This window comes from Lolium perenne, chromosome 3 (genome assembly GCF_019359855.2).
Source record: "Lolium perenne isolate Kyuss_39 chromosome 3, Kyuss_2.0, whole genome shotgun sequence".
Lineage (NCBI taxonomy): Eukaryota > Viridiplantae > Streptophyta > Magnoliopsida > Poales > Poaceae > Lolium > Lolium perenne.
Genome location: NC_067246.2, coordinates 336154405 through 336170165, shown reverse-complemented (window position 1 = coordinate 336170165; position 15761 = coordinate 336154405). Strand labels below are relative to the sequence as shown.

General features: G+C 48.0%; 1 protein-coding gene and 1 long non-coding RNA gene across 13 annotated transcripts; one reads left to right on the top strand and one right to left on the bottom strand.

Annotated features, from left to right (window-relative positions):
• The first annotated feature begins 458 nt into the window (after window positions 1–458).
• On the top strand, window positions 459–1333 carry LOC127340471 (uncharacterized). Its single transcript, XR_011756363.1, has 3 exons — window positions 459–573; window positions 657–858; window positions 948–1333. It is a non-coding gene; the product is annotated as an uncharacterized lncRNA (long non-coding RNA).
• A 1223-nt stretch (window positions 1334–2556) lies between these two features.
• LOC127345924 (uncharacterized) lies at window positions 2557–4467 on the bottom strand. 12 transcript variants are annotated; one of them, XR_011756361.1, is made up of 6 exons: window positions 3984–4467; window positions 3532–3644; window positions 3288–3425; window positions 3060–3151; window positions 2876–2984; window positions 2557–2786 (listed from the first exon to the last, which is right to left on the bottom strand). XR_011756361.1 is itself a non-coding variant. In XM_051372458.1 (6 exons), the coding sequence occupies exons 2-6, from the start codon at window positions 3589–3591 to the stop codon at window positions 2782–2784; spliced, it is 381 nt and encodes a 126-aa protein (XP_051228418.1). In that variant the 5' UTR covers window positions 3592–3644; window positions 3984–4467; the 3' UTR covers window positions 2557–2781. The 12 variants fall into 12 exon arrangements, 10 of the variants coding, with proteins under 10 accessions (XP_051228418.1, XP_071684832.1, XP_051228417.1 ...); XR_011756362.1 differs by having other exon boundaries at window positions 2876–2961; window positions 3311–3425; XM_051372458.1 differs by having other exon boundaries at window positions 2876–2961.
• Window positions 4468–15761: the final 11294 nt, after the last annotated feature.

Genomic DNA, 15761 nt, shown 5'->3' with positions numbered 1-15761 from the left:
CCTTCTTAAGCGTGTGCTTAGTAGCGCTTAATTTAACACTGGGTGTTGGTGGTATGATGGTCAACGGTTACAGAAATAGAGATCAGAAAACTAGACCATTACATGTTCGGGAGATGTGACTAGCCATGCCATCAATGTGAAACTTTTATGTTCTCATTTGCTAAATTTAAGCGACCACTAGCCAAGTTAATTCTGCCTCCTGTTTACCCAGTTTTCTAAGCCCTCTCTACGGCTTGCTTGAAAAAGAATCGTGTGCAAATAGTGAGTTATGAGTTATACTGGTAGTCTCTTGATATCGAACATGGCAGCAAATAGCACCTGGGCTTCAGATACTACAGGTGTCTGATAAGAGCATCACCCAGTAAAATGCCAGGGACTTTTGTCACTCTCTTTAAAGTTTAGACTAAGTCTGCATTTTTTTGTCAAAACATGTAGGCAAAGAATGCTTATAATGATACTGTCTATACTTTTTCTTGTAGGCAGAAGATTACCTATGATACATCATCGAAGACCCCTGCATGCTGGGAAGGCGCCGCAGAAACTGCTCTAGAACACTACAACCGACTTAACGAGGTCTGCTCGCATTAAAACTTTAAACGCTTCTCAGTTCATACATTAGCCATCTCAATACCAACTTGTGTGAGTAAACATGTTAGGAGGATGAGCATGAGCTGGTTAAAGCAGTGGAGTCCGTCACCTTCTTCTTCAGCGGCCCTTGGATGCATCTCAACTTCCTTGCTAGGCTGAAAGGGGGCAGCACCTGTGTTGAGCTCGTCCCAAAGTACTTCTTTGCGGAACTGAGATGGAATCCGAATAAGAAGGGCTTCTCATGCGTCTCCTGCGTTAAGTTGGACCCAGGTGTGTTGGTTTTCAGAAGTCCTCCTTCTGAATAGTGATTCATTCATAGGCATTTTGTTTTTTTTTTGACGCTGGCTTCTTTCGTGCAGCTGATTCTGAAACAGCACCTGTTCGCGGTTGTGAGATTTGCGGAAGCCGGATCTTCCATCCTGCGGCTGGAGGACACCGAGGTGCTCTGACTCCGCGTTCTGCTGACGGTGACAATGAACAGGAAAACCCCGCTCCTAAAACGGCCAAGGCCCTCTTTGATGCGTGGATCTGCAAGATGCAGCAATAGTGGTGCTTCTCTGAAGTCAAATATGTCTGTGAGGAGGTGCTCAATAAACAGCGAATGGCGAAAAGATTTCGTGTCATTATTTTCACTGCCAGTGTTGCAATTTGTACATATAGCCCAGAACTTTGTTCGTGTCATTCCACAAAGACCTTGTAATTATAGTGATCAACAAGAGTCAAGACCTGGCCGATTTGGCCTGCACCTTGATGTGCATGGTGGAGTTGTAGTGCACGAGCTCCGGCTGCAGCGTCTGCATCGACAACACCTCCGACTGCAGGTAGCAGAACCCGTCGCCGGCGTCGGGGCCGTAGTAGAACTGCGCCGCCGCGCACTTGCAGTCGTCCAGGCATGCCTTCTTGCACGCCTCCTCGCTCACCCTCTCCACGGCCCGCATGCTCGTGGCGTGGTCGTTGAAGTACCCCGTGTCCCGCAGCGACACCAGCCGGTGCTGCGTGCCCTGCCGCCGTGACGAGCCGCACGACGTCGCCGGCGTTGCTATTGGGACGCAGCCGCGGTTGGGCCGCCGGAAGTCCACCGGCCGGAAGTTGGCCGCGTCGGGGCAGCTGCACTGCGCGTCCGTGCACACGCCGCAGACCGTCGGGTACGAGCACCCGTCGTCCGGGAAGAGGCGCAGCACGTCGAACACCGGCGCCCAGCCCTGTGCGTTGGAGAGCCGTAGTAGAACTGCGCCGACCCGTCAACGCCCTTATTCCGCTCCTGGCTTGGAGTATGCCGCGTAGGCGCCGGCAGCCTTCTGGAAGCCGAGGTGCGGTTGGGAAGGCAATTTGGTCCGCTCCTGCTCCGCGTCACTCGCCCTTCACCTGCCAGGCTGTTAAATCTGCACGGCTCCTTTTAAATCTCTTCGCTTCGGAGCCCAAACTTTTCTGTCGCCAGCAACGTGACTGCCTTGCCTCCCTTTTTCTACGATGACTGCCGCCAGCCTGTCTCAACAACATTTAATTAATGTGAAAAAACTTTCATTTCTCTCTAGCTCGCGCATCTATAGCTGCCATTGATTTTCAGTTTCGTTCATCCTAGCTGAATAATTTTTCACATCACCTTTCCACCACTTGTATAATACCTCCACTCCACTCCAATCATACACGATCGATCCCATGCAACTCGATCACCAACCCAAAATCAATCCACCATCATTACATACATTACAAAAAAATAATACAGGCTGGCCTTTTGTATGTACGTACATGCAGGCTTAAATCTAGCTTCCTGAATACAAGACCCTACTAGTTACTTACTCTAACAAACCACCATATATAACACAGCAAACACCTTGAGCTACATCATCAGCTTAAGACAAAATTCAGCATGCACTCCTCTAGATTCTCGGATATCCACATTCATAACACACCAACAAATACAGCAATAAAAGCCGCACAAGACCAAACCCATTTGACATCCAAATATGCACAGATCAAGAAAATATGCCATATATACAAGCTTCATATATCCAAGAAAGCAATTCAAGCTTCACACATATTTGAGGTGTAAATACTACACAAGACTTAGAAATCACATAGAGGAGCTATAAACTTCCCCATAAAACACATGGAGTTGAAGAAGAAGAAGAAGAAGAAGAAGAAGAAGAAGAAGAAGAAGAAGGGGCAACCACGGTCCTTCACTCCTCCTCGTTAACCTCGGACAAAAAATAGAGCATGATCAGCAAAGCAAATACAGATATTTCACAAAGACTGTACAATAATAAGGCGATGATATGCATCACACCTATCTCGATCTTCCCATAACAACAACTTGCTGTCCATGAACAGGAAGCAATGCTAGGGAACATGGCGAATTCCTGTCCAACCAACCTGAACCAAGTCATGGATTTAATCTACAACAGATTCATGCATTAATTCTGGACTGCATATCAATCGTAATAAGTATGCACTAGGCGATTCTCTGCCACCTGAGTGCCTCCACGCTGCACTTGAGGATGCTGCCAATGGCATTGGCCACCACGCTTCCTCCTCCTCCTGGTTCCCCTCCGACACAGCCTACCTGAAATGTATGCAAGAGTCAGTACCGCATATGCATCACAACCATTTTCGTTTACTCAGTACATGTTGACATCCATACATGCAAGATTCCTATACTGCCTACCAATACAACATCAAAGAAGAATTTTTTGTTGTACATGGAGAAGAGGGGCTGGCTCACCAGCAGCAGCTTGCTGGGGAGGTGGTCTGCGACATCCAGGAGCACGGAAATGTGGCCGCTGGCAGCAGCTCCGGTAGGTAGCAGCAGCAGACAACAACACCCAGCCTTGTCTCAACTGTCAACAAATCGAAGCACAGAACAGATACGGCATGAGGCAGAGCAGCGATGCATTCTCGCAGCAGAGAAGCAACTGAAGATGGTAGGAGGAGATCGAGTCTGACCTGGTCGTGCGTGGAGAAGCAGCAAGGGAACTTGCGACAGAGAGGAGCTAGTGCCTCCATGATGTTGCCCACAATGCTTCCTCGTCCTGGTTCCCCTCCGACACAGCGCCAACCTGAAAAGTATGCAAGAGCCTCAGTACCGCATATGCATCACAGCCATTTTTCGTTGATTCGGACATGTTGGCATCATCCATAGATGCAAGATCCCTAGACCGCCTACCAATACAAGATCAAAAAGGGAAATTTTGGTTGTGCAAAACAAAAATGTGTTTGGGAGGTGGTCTGCGACAGGAGCTCGGAAATGTGGCCGCTGGCAGTAGCTCCGGTAAACATCAGCACAGCCATGTTTCAACACGCCAAAGAGGAGAAACGGTTTGAGCAGTCCAGCGATGTAAAAAGACATTTTTTTGCAGCAGCGAAGCAATTGAAGGTTGATAGGAGGAGAGTCTCACCTAGGTCGTGGGGAAGCAGCTAGCAAACTCGACGGCGTCCTCCTGGTGGCTTGGCGCTGATGCGGTAGGCGCCGACCCCGCCGAACCGCGACGGGGGCCGCCGTCGCCTTCGTCTCCAGCTCCGATGCGCGCTAGCAGGTGGCTGATAGAGGCCGCGGTCGCCGGATCTGGAGGCCCAGACGACGGACGGCGAAGAGACCGGTCGCCGGGGACGGGGGGCGGCCTCGCCGGCCGGCCCGCCTTGCAGTGACTAGCTTGGCCGTCAGCAGCCTCGGGCCGCGCTTGGACGCGCCCGTTCTTCCGGACCTCGTCGGAGGTGAGGCGGAGCTGTGAGGCCGGCGGGGAGAGGTCGACGGACGGCGGCCGGCGGGGAGGAAAGGAGATGGAAGGAGGCGGCGCGCGGGGTTGGGCGAGAGATAGAGGAGGCGGCGCTCGGGGTTGGGCGAGAGATAGACTGAGGATGGATGAGTGAAGGTTGGCTCGGGGTGAAGACCCAAATTTGACACCCAAATTTCGTCTCGCGCCCACTTTACCCAAATTTTGGTCGCGTCGCGCCCGATGGACTCAAATTTCGGTGGCGCTGCCGCGGGGCCAGCATTCTTGTGCCAAATCAGCAATCCGCAATCCGCGGCACTGCTCTCGAATTGACATCTCAACCCTTCAATTCTCGCAGATCCAACACCTCACATCTCATCTCTCTCTATTTTCCTAGATCTCCTGCCCAAATAGATGGATTTTCCCGCTCATCCGGGGCATGGGCACTCCGGCGCCCAAAAACAAAAGAGAACGGCGCGCACAAGCTTAATTTGCTCCGATTTTTTTCCGTAGAGTAAAATACATCAAAGGTCACCCAACTTGAATCCATTACTCGCCTTGGTCACTGTACATAGCGATACGCAATTTATGGTCATCGAATACACACATAAGCCCATCTAGGTCACTCAGTTGTGGTATAGGTGCGTATTTGCTGACGTGCAGTGGTTGACCCCACATGTCAGGCGCCAACTCTGTTCCATTTTACAAAAAGGACCAAATTTGGTTTTCCTTAAACTGAGAGCTCCCTCATCAATTCCCTACGAAAAAATAAAAAGGAAAAAGTCGCAAGGGAACCTCAGTCGACCGTCGTTCCTCTTCGCCAGCGACAAATCCAGGGACGACGGAGTGCGCCATCGACGCTGACTTGCCTGCACGTGTATCACCGCGAGTTCTAGCCGCGACCACCACGAGCCTCATCTTCCTCCTACTCGAGGGGAGAAACACCGCGGTGCGTGGTGGCCCCCGGGAAACAAGCCTACGCCTACGGTGAGCTCCTCCACCTACGCCTCTGCTCCGGCCTCCGCCGTTCGAGCTTGATCTCCCGCACCTAAGCTCGAATCCCTACAACGCCGGGGGCGCGCGCGCAGCAGCGAGTGGAACGCGGCGGTTGGAATTGGGGAGACAGCGGCGCGTCGCCGCTCAAGTATTCGTCCGCTACGGCGCGTCCATCCACGATGCGTAACGGATTGTGAGGTGCGGGACGGGACTGCACCCACTTCGCCATCCGCAAGGCCGAGCGACGCGAGGGTGAGACCGACATGAGCCGCATCGCGCCGCCACGGCGGAAGCAGCTCCACCATGACGACCAGACCTCGCTCGGCCGCCCGTGACGGTGCAACAACATGGGAGGAGGAGCAATGAGCACGATGAGGGAAGGATGTCCAGCGATACGGAGGCCCTCGCGGCGGAGGGCGCCGGCCACCGGCGATCGCCGGGGAAGTTGCCTCGCTTCAAAGGCGGCGGATGGAGAGGAGAGGCACCGGCCTATCTCTTTGTAAATTTTACGCTTAGTACTTTTACTTGTTTATTGTTCTAATCGTCCGTACAGATGGTAGCACCTGACATGCGGGGTCCACCACTTGCCACATCAGCCAATACATACCTATACCACCGCTGAGTGACCAAGATGGGTTTCCGTGCGTATTTGATGACTGTAAATTGTGTATCGCTATGTATGGTGACCATGGCGAGTAACGGAGTCAAGTTAGATGACCTTTTGATGTATTTTACTCTTTTTCCGTATGTGTGTACCCTTCAATGCATGTAGTATCTAGCTTGTTACCCGGTGTCACAAGTTTGCACATGTGTCGCATATGTGCACACGTCATCGAACTTGACATGTTGGGTACATTCTTTTCGGAAAGGGTTCGATTAATAAAGTTTGTCGAAGCACAACAACAAGTCTGGGATAACACAAGTTGGTGCGGGAACCGAGACGGTGCCTCGAGAAACCCTCCAGTGAAATGCTAGACTCTAGGAGCTCCGCTTACGACCACACAACACCCAAGACTCGGTGGTGGAGGGTACGTTTCGGGTCGGTGGTTAATTGTTGGTCTCGTGGGGGTGAGGAAGATCGTTGTTGTGATGGGAGGCCACATCGATGATATGAGACTTCCGGATGACATATATATGACAAATGGTGGAAGGTTCAATAGGAAAACGATGGGTCAAAGATAGTAATTTTTTGGGGGAAAAGGAGAGAGATGCACTGAGAGTGGGGCACATCGGTGGCGACTATGATAGAGAGAGTACATGACACCAACATATTATTACGACGGTGGATACACATGAAATAATAGACATCAAACAGTGGTACACCAAAAGTTTATCACTCTAGGAATAAAGCTCATCAAATGAAAATGACATAAAATAATAGGGTTTATCTACTTTTGTATAGTGTGATAACAAATTAAATAAAGTATAATGCATGGCTTGTAAAAAATGTATACAATGTACGCGACCCTCTTTACATCAACCTTATATATTCATATGAGGATCACATGCCCTCCTTGCGAGATTTCGAGCATCGCCACATGCCGAGGAAGATCTAAGCTTCTAAGGGAAGGAGCGGCTCCATTCACCATAATTAACTCCGATGCCGAGCTGCTGGTGTTGCCGATCTCTGAAGGTCGTTGTAGCTTCCCACGTGCTCTTCACGTGCACACTACCCCCGTCGAGCGCCGACCACCGAGACCTCGAGTTTCCCTCCACCCTCCTGGCTATCGCCATGACCACAAGTGGATGGTTGAGGAAGCACCTGATCTCGACGAATCCAAGCCTAGCCCCTGAGCTTTTATTGAAGAAGTTTGTAGGAAGGTCGAAGCATCCCACCGTATCCAACCAATGGAGCACAAACCTCGACAACATAACGCCATACCGACACGAAGGGCAAACACTATATCTACTAGTACTACTATATATAGGGAAGACCCGGCCTCCCCTCCCCCATATTCTCGAGCCGTCAAAGCCACCGATAGGAAGAGGAGAGGATTCAGAGGGAGGGGTTGATGAATCTCAATTGTGGGGTAGGAGAGGAGTTAATAGCATAAAACCACCACTTTATAGTTGAAATTTACCAAATGTGACCACTTTACATTTGCGGGACAAAAAACCACCACAATTTTCCAGTTTTTTTACATGGAATTTGACAGGTTGGGCCCATTTGTCAAGACCGATTTGTTGAGGTGGTTTGGGCCCCACTTGTTAGCCTAATTACAAAATCAAAATAACCGAATAGTGATTAATAAAAGGAAAAAATGGATGTGAATGCATGTAGTAGCTAGCTCCACACACGTGTTTTCCGGTGTCACAAACGACTTGCACCTATGTCAGATATATGCACACGTCATTGAACTAGACACGTTGGATATAACTTCTGAGATATTGTTTTCAGGAAAGGGTCTTATGAGTAAAGTTTGTCAAAGCACAACAAGTACGGGATAACACAATTCGCGTGGAAACCTCTATGGGAACAACCGTGGCATGTCTGTGGTAAAGGACATATGCGCACCGTGATGGTGTGATGTCCACGTCGCTCGCCTAAAGGCAATGTAGAATCTTCCGTAAACCGATGATCCACGAACAGAGAAGGTGCCTTGATAAGGTGCTAGACTATAGGAGCTCCACTTAACACCACACAACACCGAAGGCTCGCTGGTGGATGTTAGGTTTTCAGGTCGATGGAGAGTTGGTGATCTGTGGGGGCGAGGAAGATTGTTGAGGTGATGGGAGGACACATCAATAATGGGAGACTTCCAGAAGACATATGAAAGAGGGTGGAAGGTTCAATATGAGAGAGAAAGGTCGAAGATAATATGTTTTTGGAAAAGGACAAAGATGCACCGGTTCCACGAACCCACGATTCTAGGAAAATACAACACATAAAATGATGCATCCTCGACCTAAAAGCATTTTTCCTGGAAATTCTAGAGCGACGGAAAGTTAACTCCTAGTTCAAATCCGGTCGATTTCAATGGATTCGGCGGAACACCGCAGAAAGCCACATGCATTCCTAGAATGCTAATGCGCGCATATGGCATATGATAGGTGGAGCGTAGGGAGTCTCCTACCACTGCGCAGGGGTCTCGCACTAACCTTTAACGCGCCCCATTTAGCTGCTTCAAAAAACCCGTTTTGGCACCTCGTAATTGAAAAATGGGTTGTCCGTGGGTCCGATTGGAAATCCGAGAACAAGGCCTTGCTTCCTATACCAGGGCCCACGCACGTGTCCAATATGGCCTCTTTCCGACAAACTATGTCATGCCTGAGGCAGTTTCCTACGCCATTTGCCCTAAAAGTTAGAACTCCGAACGTGATAGCTCTTTTCGTGAATGGTTTTTCAAAATGACAGCCTTATCCCAAGTTTTACAATTGTTCTAGCTACTAGGACACATAATGACGCCCCGCGACGCCACACATTTTTCTGGCTTTCTCCAGATACATTTCTAGCCAAAACGGGGCCCGAGGACATGCGGTATGGCTATTACGGGAGCGGGGGTGCACCGGTTAGCGAACACATGAATCCTGGAAAAAACAACACATAAAATGACGCGCCTTAGAACTTAACACATTTTCCTGCATTTCTGCAGCGACGAAAAGTTGACCCCTAGCTCGAATCTGGTCAGTTTCTAGTGGATTCGGCAGGAACACCGCCGGAAGCCGTATGCATTTCTATAATGCTAACTCGTGCATATGGCATATGATAGGTGGTGCGTAGGCGGTCTCCTATCACTGCGCAGGGTCTCGCCCAAACCTTAAATGCACCCCATGTAGCTGCTCCAAAAAAAACCCGTTTAGGCACCCCGAAAATGGAAAACGGGTTGCCCGTGGGTCGGATTTGAAATCTGAGCCTGGGAGCATGCTTACCATCCCAGGGCTCACGCACGTGCCCAATATGGCCTCGTTCCGGCAAACTATGCCATGCCCGAGGCCGTTTCCTACGCCATTTGCCCTAAAAGCCATAGAACTCCGGACGTGATATCTCTTTTCGTGAAGGGTTTCTCAAAATAACAACCGTATCCCAAGTTCGACAACTTTTATAGATACCAGGACACATAAAATGACGTCACGCGATGCCACACATTTTTCTAACTTCTTTCAGACAGTAATCTGGCCAAAACGGGGCCCCGGGACATGCGGTGAAGCCTTTACGGGAGCCCCGCAGATCTACCCCTTTGACCGGCAACGAATGATAGTTGACCCATGGAATTTTATCTTCCTTTGTGTTGTGTTAGGTCATAGGAACATGTAATAACAACTATTAGCCCATCTTACCTCAAGATTCTCTCCGCAAGACAAAACCCTAATCCGGGAGCCCCGCAGATCTACCCCTTTGACCGACCTCCAATGAGAGTTGACCCATGTAATTTTCTCTTCCTTTGTGTTGTGTTCGGTCATAGGAACATGTAATAACAACTATTAGCCCATCCTACCTCAAGATTCCCTCCGCAAGATGAGACCCAAATCCGGGAGCCCCGTAGATCTACCCCTCTGACTGGCCTCCAATGACAGTTGAGTCATGGACTATTCTCTTCATTCATGTTGTGTTAGGTCATAGGAACATGTAATAACAACTATTATACCAACTTAAAGCACACGGTTAGCCAACATGCGAGAATGATATAAAAGCAAACATAATATATAAAATAAGGATCACAAACATTTTAAATAACTAGACACACAAGAGCTGTATGGTTGCCACGTCTTCGGGATGGTCTCTGCACCACTACGCTATGAACCGCTCGTCCGCCTCGGCAATGCAATCCGCTGCTGCCCTTGGCGGTAGCTCCGCACATACCCCTTTGAGCGAAGTGGCGGCTCAGGAGTGAGACTCTCGACTTCCGTCATAGACTGGCCTCAGGGAAGTTCATTTGGTGGTGCGGCCGGGTGAAGCTCCACGCCGCATCGTCGTATGCGCAGGCAGCCTCCTACTTAGTGGTGAAGGTGCCAAGCCACACATGCACTTTAGCGGTAGTGTTTTCAGCCGTGAAATGGCCCCCAGTCTACAAGTGAACGCTGATGTAGCATGTGTTTCTACGGCGAAGAGGAGCCATCTCAACGACAGCATAGCTAAAAGGATTCAGTGATGGTGTTGGAGGAGAACTGCTGCTAGTGGTGTTGGAGGAGAACTGCCCGAGTCATGGCTAGATATATGTAGGGAGTTGAGGGCAGAAACAACTGGACAGTAAAATGTAGAAGCTATGCCGACGGTTCCCCCGTGCACAAAAGAAGGATCCGATAAGGCGTGGTGATGAGGCGACACATGGGAAGACGTGGCCCATGCCCACATAAAATAACAACGCACAACACAGGTAAGGCACATGGAATCATAGACCATTCAAATTTGTGGACTCCGAAACAAATACAAGGCAGCCTTTTTTGGCCTAGAGCGTTCTCTTGGAGCTACGACCCATCTAGTACTCTTGTACTAGGGAAACAAAGTCCTGTAAATGTCCGCCAACACCTATGCGCTCCCTACGGCTACCCTCACCTCGTCCGAGCTCAATGGCATCCATGCAACCTGGATTCTCCGTTGTGTCCCTCTAGAGTACTCACCATCCATTAGAAACATGTAATATTTGGATGCAAAGGGGTGTAGAAGATGGAGCCATGGGTCCATTGGGGGATGGGTGGAGTCGCCCCATGTCCACTGTTGTATGACCTTCTCCGGCACCGGCAAATGGGTGATAGCAAGGAAAACCTTCTGGTGGTGGCGACGGTGTGCATCAATCATGTTAATCCCTCCATCCCACAAAACATGTCGAATATTTGTGTAAATTTGGATGCATCTAGACACTAAATAGTAGCTAGATACATCCAAATATTTGTCTAAATTGGGACTAAAAAGAAGTCTAAATAGCTACATGTACTCATGTTCACTAACTAAACGGGCTTATATATTTAATGCTATTTGTTAATCTCGTTAATCATATGGAACATACAGATATTATTTAAGGTTTTCTAAAATAATCGGACTACTTTTATAGATAGTTTACATTGCTTTGATCTTAGGGAGGAAAGAAATTAAATACCTAACACGTGCAAACACCAGTATATATATGAGTTCACGTATGTATTCATGTGTAGTTCAAATAGCAGATAGTAGTCACACCCGTACGACAACACCTACATACACATGGAATATTAACTCGATCGGTCCTAGCTACGGTAGCTAACAATTTGTTGGGATTTACTAATAGTAATCCATTCTGGTCAATGTGGATCAAAACTAGTCACGTGCTCTTTTTGCAATGACACTTTTGGCTAGCTCTTGAGTCCCCCGCGCATATCTCCTGCCTCCAGATCCAATACCGTCGACTTGGTGGTTTGCGAACAATACTACATACTGACATACTGTCAAGGAAAGAGGAAGCAGCGTGGTGACAATTGTACCGTGGTCGAAGATGATGACCTACTTGCGCTTGATTGTAGTTCTTTGCAGGAGTCTTCTCTCAAGATTATGGGATGATGACATAGGGCTCCGGAGATCTTCATGGGTTTTGGTGGTCTTAGGGTGTTCTAGGTGTTTTTGATCCTTTATATTATGTTTCTCTGTGATTGTAAGGGTCAACAATTTTGTATCTTTTCGTGGTATGAATGCAGAGAAATTCTAAAAAAAAGAGACAAACTAACACAAGGAACCTCGGCATGTGGATCATATCATGTCCTTTGCGGAAAAAAAATCATGTATTTGCATGGGGACCTCACGTGAACAACAATAGCTGTTGGAATTTCCATGTTACTTATTTACCTACGACGTGTAATCATCAACAACATACAAAAAACAATGACGTTATCATATATATACCAAAAAATCTTCATGGGACCCACACGCCATGTAGTGTGCTATGTTGTTAGTTCATATATGAATAGATTAAAGCGATACGCCATCGCCTCGCTATACTTGTCGCCATTAGCCGTGTCAAGAAACATGAAGGGTAATCATCGGTGAGTTGTCTAGGCCATGGATCAGCCATTCAGATGGTCCTCAAGGTGGCAACGGGTATGTGTGTGTTAGGGAATGGCTCCATTGTCCACGTCTCGACCCTCGGCAGTCCCCGTCCCCACCAATCCCTACTAGGCTATCGGGGGGAATCGTCCCCCATCCCTTGCAACAGCAGGTACCCATTACCCACCGGGGAATCCATGAAGAACTCGACGCTGACGCCAAGGCAAGCAGATGGTGGTGTGGAATTTCGAGAACACGCAGATGAAGAGCTTATGCGGGATGGCCCCGACGACGAGCTAATGCCAATGCAGGATGATGCAGTGGTGAGACTTGGACTGATGTTGGCGGTAGAGTCTGATTTCATCGCATACATCTTCACTACTACCTCTATTCTAAAGAATAAAGCTTATTTTTTCAAAAAATTAAACTATGTAAAATTTGATTAAGATTTTAAGAAAAATATTAATAGGTACAATCCAAATTTAACACCATTAGATTTATCATGAAATATATTTTCATATGATATCTACACAATATCGTGGTTCTTGATAGTTTTTTCTAAAAATTTAGTCAAACTTTACTTAGCTTGATCTTAAAAAAATGGGCCTTATTCTATGAAAGGAAGGTAGTAGTAGTGATTGAAGGGTCAACGCGTATCAAACTTGCCACGTCATTGCCGCAAATCACACCAACCATCCAGTCATCAAACAATCTTTGCCGAATGTATTTTTCCCCCAAACTCGGCAAAGGTTTCGTCGTGTGCCAACTCGAAGCTGCCCATGCCGACCTCCACCCCCACCATATGTGCCTCTCATGTCTCCTCCGTGACAGTCCTCCACAATGGAGTGGGTGGTGAGAGCGCCATGGGCAGCCCCAAGCCAAGCCGACCCCACTAGAAATTGCGACGTTTATTGTTTCAAGCAATAAGAAACGTGTTGGGAAGATCCCGGTGTGTTGTCTTCTTCCTTTGTTGTCCCCGGCGCTTGGCTACATTTCTTCTTAATTTGATTCTAACCGATGTCATCCTCTGTCGGTCCGTCCGAGGCTTCCATCGAGAGGATGGACGACGGCGCAGGTGGTGCCCCCTGGCGGCTCGAGTGAAGTTGGGGCCTGGCACGCAGGTCAAGCAGGGTGATCTTCTCCAAGGCGGCACGAGTGGAACCTTTGTTGATCAAATTTATGGTCAAACTTTTTTCTTGAAATACGTATCAGCCTAATAAACCGGTACCGAGGTAATATAATTTGTCGCCCCCATTCATCCGATCTCTCTCACCGTCAGCGAGACAAAATAAATGGGAGAGGGATTAGCACCGAGGCAAAAACAAAAGCCTCATGTATATGCAAATAATTAATTCTCCATTTGGAAACCCATAGAATCAGAGTGTGCCGTCAAGATGGAATCTCTAATGACCAATATAAAAAGAAGCCTAGTAAACCTTAGGAGTTGAAGAGAACATCACCGTTGGATGGTTAGGAGGGTAGTGGCACCCCCAACCCTCCAGAGTTCAAGTCCCGGATTTGACACTTTGGTGTCTCATAAAGACGGAATATTATTCAATGGGAGGTGACGTTCCCGTTGACAGCGAGGCGCCTGTGGTGACTTCGTCAATCTGAAGACCCGCCGGATCAAATCTTCGACGCAGTCTCTCGAAGGTGCTCCTAGGGATAGGGTGTGCGTGTGCGCTCATAGGGGTGAGTGTGTGCACGTATGTGTGAGCATCTTTGATTGTATTGTGTTTCGCAAAAAAATTCAAAATTTATTTGTTTTTGTCTAAGGAAGGTAGAGATGATAATCGTAGTCATATATGAAAATGGTCTCAATATTTCTTAGTAATATCAATTCCTAAACTTCTCATAATTGATTTTCTAGTACCACCGATTAGGCAGTGACACTAGGCCCTCGTAATTGATTTTTGTGGGTGTAAATATTAATTCTCTATCCCTGTTGCTTTGTTTTCTCAACTTGCACACCCACGTTCTTTTTTAAGGGGAAGTAGATATATGATAAAGTTTGAAAGTTGTTTCAATCTATTTTAAGCAGGCCATCTACATTACAGCCTCCGGCCAATATACCAAAGCTGTGAGAACCAAGGAAAGCTAGGTAAACTATGACTAACTAATTTCTATGTATGACGTATATCTTCCTAAGAATTTGTGGTCGATGAGGCCTCCCATCACCTCGCATCACCTTGCGCCCTCACAATGTTCACCATGTCATAGCATGAAATAATGACCCCGGTCCATGCTCTAGCATGAGGGAGCTATACCATCGGCACTGGTCATTGTCAACCGTGAGCCCAAAATTGCAGATCTACTCCATGTTTTTGATATTTAAATGTATCCATTGTACCGACATCACATAAAATCATGAGTTGTACTTCACCGGTAGGTTGGCCCCACGATACCTTTTAGCTAGTCGATCTCCATACTCTACATAGCATGATGAACATATATAATTCCATGTTAGCTAGTTTCGTTGAGGCTACGACACCAGCTGAAATTTTTGGAGTTTTCCCACCCTTCTTCATCATTTGGCTCCCAAATAGCCGCTCCGGTGTTTTCCCGCAAATTGTTTTTTGGCACTGGTGACATGTGTATGCCATATCGGGTATTCACCATTACTACCCTGTTACAAAGTCCAGGACAGAATAACCGAATGCCCATGAAGAAAACTACATAAAGTTGAAGTCGAAGCCCAATGAATTATATACAATAGGAAAGATATGCCCATATCGGGTAAACCCACACGTAACAATGTAATCGACCTCGAGGTGGACTCTGAGACCTAGCCAATAATATAAGGGCTAGGATGAGCCACCGAGAGAGGAGGGAGACAACTCGCGACATACTTGTAAGCCTAGTTTCTTGATAATACGATCTCGGCGACAAACACCCTCGATTTCACTTTTCGTTGGATGCCTTCTCCCGGATTTTGATGACTTTAGCTGGGGGGTGGATCTGGGGATTGGAGGCTTCGATTTCCACGTTGGAACACGAGGAACTTTGCCGATCAGAACTGATCTACTCGATTCCGATGGTAGAAACATCGACGGCGGCAACTATGATATCAACATCGCCTACCGGTTCGGTTCCGCCAAAGAAGGAGCGCTCGGATCCGACGACGCGGAGCAACGTCGACTCCGCCGCAAGCTTAGGAGATCTCGCTAATCTACTCGACGACGTCTCTTCCGACTCCTGCAGCAGTGCATCTTCGGGTCGAACCCCGAGGACCACGTGCTCGAAGGACATCATCAACAACCGGCGCGATGATGAAGACAACGTGGACTCCGGAATCAGGAAAGTTTACTCGTACTCCAATTTTTGCACTAATCAGATCTACTTAACACGTCCTCATGTGTGTATGGTTAACATAACTCAAGTCGAAGGAGAAGTCAAAGATGCATCCGATGATGATGAGTACGATGAACACGGGAATCCAAGATTAGATCCCACTCGCATCGCCAGGGATGTACAACATGAAATACCAAAATGGATGTTCACATCCAACTTTTTGG